Source organism: Taudactylus pleione, unplaced genomic scaffold, assembly GCF_031769625.1.
Source record: "Taudactylus pleione unplaced genomic scaffold, aTauple2 ptg000015l, whole genome shotgun sequence".
Lineage (NCBI taxonomy): Eukaryota > Metazoa > Chordata > Amphibia > Anura > Myobatrachidae > Taudactylus > Taudactylus pleione.
Genome location: NW_028284417.1, coordinates 25,086,368 through 25,092,613, shown reverse-complemented (window position 1 = coordinate 25,092,613; position 6,246 = coordinate 25,086,368). Strand labels below are relative to the sequence as shown.

The 6,246-nt window shown below is 42.0% G+C and overlaps 1 protein-coding gene across 2 annotated transcripts in view; it reads left to right on the top strand.

The window, feature by feature from the left end:
- The first annotated feature begins 4,341 nt into the window (after positions 1–4,341).
- UBE2J1 (ubiquitin conjugating enzyme E2 J1) overlaps positions 4,342–6,246 on the top strand; it is a 40,776-nt gene continuing 38,871 nt past the window's right edge. The window contains exon 1 of one of the 2 annotated variants that reach the window (XR_015878372.1): positions 4,342–4,545. Coding sequence is in view for 1 of the 2 variants with exons in the window: in XM_088472026.1 (XP_088328152.1) it covers positions 4,515–4,545 (31 nt within the window). In the remaining variant the exon portion in view is untranslated. The remainder of the gene's footprint in view (positions 4,546–6,246) is intronic. The other variant, XM_088472026.1, reaches the window with a different exon arrangement.

The following is a 6,246-nucleotide window of genomic DNA, read 5'->3' as shown; positions in this document are numbered from 1 at the left end:
GCTGGATAGATTTCCTGAAAACATTGTTTCAGATAAGGGAGTACAAGTTTTGGAGGGTTTCTGTATATGTTTCAAAATTAAATTAAACTTCTCATTAGCATATCATCGTCAGAGTAATGGTCAAACGGAACGTGTAAATCAAGACCAGGAGAAATTTATTAGAATATATGGCTCTGCCAATAAAGAAGATTGGGTTTCACTGTTGTGGCGGGCTGAATTCTCTCAGAATAACCTTTTGCATGAGGCTTCATGCTCTTCTCCCTTCTACATACAGAATGGTTTCCATCCTACAATTGCCAGAATTACCCTCATGTCAGTTACTCCTCCCATAGTTTGTTACACCATTAAACACTTTCTTGAAATTTGTAACAAAGTATAGTGGAATCAACAAAAAGCTTCTTTGCACTACAAATTCTTCACCAACAGAAAAAGAAGGAGGTTCTTTTGCAAAAGCCGGGAGATAAAGTTTGGCTTTCAACTAAAAATCTACATTTAAAGGTGCCTACTATGAGACTTGCTCCTAGATTCATTGGGCCATTCCAAATTCTACAAGTGACCAATCCAGTGGCATTCAGGTTGAAGCTCCCACCTACACTCAAGAATCCTTTCACGTCCCTCTTCTGAAACCGATAATTCTAAATTGGTTTGCCACTTCTAACTGCCCTCCTTCTGCCACCTCAGTTGACCATCAGGAAGAATATGAATTAAAGCTAATCCTGTACTCCAGAAACTCTGGAGGATCCATTTAATATTTGATGGACTGGAAGTGTTTTGGTCCTAAAGAGAGATGTTGGGCCAGTTCCGCAGATGTCCATGCCCCTCAAATGGCACACAAGTTCCACAAGGAGTTTCCTCATAAATCTTTTGTAGGGTTATCAGTTCCCACCCCTAGAGGAGGTGGGGGTAATGTTGCAGCCTGCCAGTGCCCTACTTACCGGGTCTGGTGGTGCAGGTTCCCTAGGGCAGTGGTGGCTCCATTGCGGGAAGGCACTGCAGTAAAATATCCTCTTTGCTGACTGGTGGTACCACTACCTGACTGCTGTCGGGACTGCCAGCATATCCTCCCTCCCATCGGTTGCTGCTCCAGTGCGGCTCTGGCTCCAGGCAGCTCCCATAAGGCGTGCCAAACTTTGGTGTTAGACATTAAACATATATAAAATGTACAAACTTGTATTTACCTTAATATTCATTTGCTTAAATGCTACAAGGAAAAATATAGTTATTATAACAAAATAGTTTTTTCGTTTTACTAAAACCATGTTTTTAAATGAGTGATTTAAAAGGGCAACATTGTAATTTAAGTAATAAAAATAAGCATATTTTCTAATAGTTTCATTGGAACAGCCACTAAACCAAATGATAATAGGACGTCAAATATTAACTGAAATACAGCTGTAATTGGTAATTCGGCTATAATTGGCAAGAAAGTGGCAATTAATAGATTAATACATAAATAACCACATATTATGACTACGATGTGTCCTTATATAATTGATACTGAAATAGGTTTTGTGACTGTTATGCGGTATATTTGTTGTTTTTAAATGTGTACTGTTTATCCAGATGTGTCCTCCTTGCTAGTTAAAAAGCCCTTCTAGTTGCGCCATGCCGTGGCGTGACTCGGTAGCGCCAAGCGTCTCTTCACACAACTTGTTCCCTTCAAGTGTGTCTTATTTGCACAGTGATTTGAATAGCATTCTTGCTGCAGTCAGATGCGGGTAGATGTGAAAGTCGCGGCAGCCTCGGCTGATTAAAATGATATGCGGCATGCCTATATTCTGTGTGCAACTGCAGTAATATCTACATGCTAATTGCTTTGGAAGCTGTTATTACAGATGCCATTACGCAGTGATGTTGTCGTGAAAGAAATAAGATCGAGGCTTTGAACACCCGCTGGTGGATGACACTCATATACCCTTACCGGAGAATATTTACCGTATAGTAACACGACAGGTCCCTTCTGAGGAGCAGCTACACTAGGCTTGTTGCATGCGTACATCTTTTAACTTGAATGTACGTAACATATTCTTTGTCATAAAGTTTTTATACCTTTTACATCTGTACACCCCTTTCTTTTGTTTCCTAGAATACACATTGACCTTATGGCCTGGTGGAACCAATTTAAAAGCAGCGTGGGCATAAGTTGAATTTATATACTGAACACTGACTGCATTTTTGGACTTAGAGAAGTTGCACAATTAAATTCTTCTTTTGTATATATGCAAAATAAACACTAAAGTTAGTGCATTCAAATAGGCACGTGAATTTTGCTGTAAAAATTACGGCGGATGTTGCAACCACTTGTTAGTTACCATGGGTAAGTATGTTTCCATTGAAAAAAAAATTGGTTGAGGAATCTTTCGGTTTGGGGGCGAAAAAAAACAAAGTTGGGGGACAAACATAAAAACTAGCGAAATCGATTCCAGGGGTCCCCCCAAGTATACCCCAGGTGTTTTTTTGATTGCAGGTGCATGCTGAAGGTGCATTTTTTAAAAACGCACTTTAGCGATTTTTAACCATGCTTGCACGCATTTTCATGTACCCTAAATTTGCTGGGACTACTTATTTTCGGCAAAAAACCTGCTAAATACTATTCTTCACCACTTGTACAAAGACGCTAAATAGCTCCAATTGAGAGCATTTAAGCACCCCGAATACCTCCAGCAGGGCTATTCAGGGGTATTCATCGTGATCCCCCATGTCAGTGCATCTTTTGGGGGGTGTCACGGTGATTTCCCCAAATCTGACAGTACTTTTCGACGATTTCAGTTTCGCCAGGACGCGTTCTCGCATCATTTGCATTTGAATAGAGCGAATCGCGGTGACGAGCGTGATACTTTAGCCAAAACTAGCGATGACGGCGAAAACTCCGGCATGCGAAAAGTCTGGGACTTTTCGCCGGCAATTGAATACGGCCCTAAATCTTTCTTTCTAGCACTCATCTCTATAGGACTGAAAGTTTTGAATTGAAATACAAAGGTAAACATGGAAATTAAACCATGAGGTGTTTCTCTGTGTATTGTCTGGTTTATGTGTTGGTGTTTACTCTTTAAGATTGAGAATGTTAGCTGTGTTTTTTTTTCCCTGCCCTATGGGATTGATGTAGAAGTCAGATTTAGCACCTCTCTTATCTGGTTCATACTCCCTATATCAGGGACCTCAGACCCGGGGGCCGTATAAGGTCCCCAGAATCATTAGGCTTGGCCCTCGGAGCTTTATTCTGCTAGTCTCATCTGGCTAGCAGAGTGTTTAGAATGGCACCCCGCAGCCAGAATCTATGCAGTAGTGCCGCCTGGAGCATCCTTAGGATTTAATCCTTAGGATTTAACATACAGAGTACACAAGATGACTAGAACACAATAAAACATATGGGGCTCCATTTACTAACGAGTTCTACTTGCAGTGATAATTTTAATTATGGTTCACTGCGTTATTTTTCATTTCTTAATGTGTATTTGTTAAAACACATCCTAGGTGCAAGCGCTAAAGAAGATTGCCCCTGTCAGCGCTATTTTTCTTATGCAGATAGCGCTGGCGATTTTTTTTCCCTCCAACTTCTATTCTTTACACATGCGCACTGAGGGTTAAGTCCAGCGCATGCACAGTGGTGGGGCAGGGTGTGGGCCTCCCGCCGGCTAACTGCATGGATGCACTGTACGACGACTCCTGCTGGGCAGCGGCAGCAACCTTCCTTCTCAGTCCAGCACACAGTGTTGTTTGCTGGGCTGAGGAGGAAGGCTGCTGCCGCTGTCTTGCAGGGATGGAGACAGCCGAGTGCTGCTGCAGGAGGGAGAGAGAGTGTGAGTGTCAGAGAGTGAGTGCCAGGTTCTGTACATTAAACAGGAGGGGGGGGGGGGTGTAGAGAGAGGGGGTGTGTGCTGAGTGCTGTACACTGATTGGACGGGATGGACCACAGAGCGCTGTTTATCAGAAGCCAGCACCTGGCGAGTTCATTTAAGGAAAACGAATGGTAAGTTATCATTACCGTTCGTTAGTAAATAAAGGTTGCCATTTGTTCTCATGATAAAACGCTAACAAATAGCGCTATTATGCCCAAACCCTAAACGTGCATTACCAAATAGGACGAAGTGTTGTTTATCATGTGCAACGAGTTTTAACAGCTGAAACTCGTTTGTAAATGGAGCCCATAGTGCACACAGGTAACAGAAAAAGTACATGCAAAGTTGTTACATAGTCAGAAAAACATAAAACGTGTCAGTGTGCGTCTGTAATACAAGTTATATAATGAATGCGGAGCTCCTCACTCCAGTCACCAGAGTGTGCTGTCATCATCACTGTGCCATACACCAGGCTCGTACACCCATCACACAGCAGCGCTACCAGTGCCAACCAACCACCACCCGGCTAGCCATGTGCTCCATGTGACGTGCCATCCCGCCCACTCCCCTTTCGCACTGTACCGTGACGTGGCTTGGCGGGGCGATGCGGCGTGACGCGGTGGGGGCGTACTCCACTTGGAGCCGCAGGAGGATACAGGCCGCTGTCAGGCAGACATGGAGGGACGCTACAACCTGAAGAGCCCGGGTAACAGGGGAGTGGGTGTATTCAGTGCGCTGTGCGTGCGATGGGGCGGCTGTGCCCCGAGTGTACTGGCTGTACCCCGAGTGTACTGGCTGTACTCTGCGTAAAGTGTACAGTCGCTGTCACTGGGGTAACAACACTTTACACTATGGGACTCTGCCATTAGCCAGCTCACGGCTTTGTGTCATTATTGAAGTGACAAGTGACTAGCATAGTGCAGCCTATGTAACACCATTGTCCGTGCTGGAGGTCGCCTCACCGGTGTCAGTCAGTCTGGCAGCTATGAGATTACCTTGTTATCAGCAATGTGTCACGCCATAAAGGTGGATGGGGGTTTCCAGCCTGGGTCTGGGTATTGTGATTCTTCAGTGGGAAATGTGATCACTGTAAGCAACACATCAGTGTACACCTCTCCCTTTCTCAGGCCACAGCATTTCCTTTCTAGCTTTTGGGGGTCAGCATCAATTATTTGGGGTTAAAAAAATAAATAGCTGAATTGGGGAACTTAAAGGAATTGAAAGTTAAATGAAGTAAGGTATGAGACTTGTGGTGAGTTTTGTTTTTACTGGGCGTATTCTTAGTGGTTGGGTGTATGCGTCAAGTAAATAAACAGGTTTGTATGTGCCTATCACCCTTCATGTGGCTTTCTCTGATTGGCTTATAGAATAATGTGGCTGTCCAATGCGAGTGCTTCAAATGTATTTTCCGGTCATCACTACATTTGCTTCTTTACAATGTATTTTAAGCATTTTTAAAATTTAAGACCATAACACGTTTCTGTTAATGAGTGGGACAACTATGTAAGAGCAAGGTCATAGCTATAAAGTGTCATCTGTTCTGTGCGGAATATAACAGCAGGAGGTTATGGTAGATTATTGACGTTTAATAACAATGAGAATTGCCACGTCTCTATTATCAAAAGATACTTCTGATACTGTAGTCAAGTGTTTGCCTGTGTAAGTTGTAGGAGACTTGGTCTTTTTTTATTGTAATATGCAGACTGAGGATTTTGCCTTAAATGCTTAATTTTGTCCCTTAATTTTCCTATAGCCTGAATATAGTTTTATACGATAAGTTTGTGCATCAAACAAAGTTTGTGTACATATACAAAATTAATTTGTCTCATAAGTGCCTTATACACACAGCCTAAAGATAATTTTCTACAATACTTTTAATAACTTTGCAGAGTAAACAAATTTTATCTACATTGAACCATTAGAAATCAAAGATGTCACTATCTCAGTAGCACTAAGAAAAAAAAAGTGTTTCAGAATATTCCGAATTTTGGAATATTTTAATATGGGGGACCCGACCTGTACTAGAATATTCTTTCTCTCTCAAGAGTTAGAACACACTCACTTTTCCAGTCTCCTATTGAAGTTTATGCTGTTTAATGTACCAATGTGCTCTGGAATTAAAGCATAGAATAAATAAGCAATTGAAGATAACAAAAAAAAAGAAATCCTAGAATAAATATGGTTAACAAATGTTAACGTCATTTTTTTTTGCAGATACAACCACTGAACTCCATTACCATTCTTTGTGCTATGGACAACAGCGGGTTTATTTACAAAGTGTCAGTTTGTAAAACCCGACACTTCTGTTCATGTTTATGCCCGATATTTAAAAGGACAGTGCTTTAACTAACAAGACACGGCTAGTAAAAACGCTGCCCTTTTTATATATCGGGCATAAAAACGAACA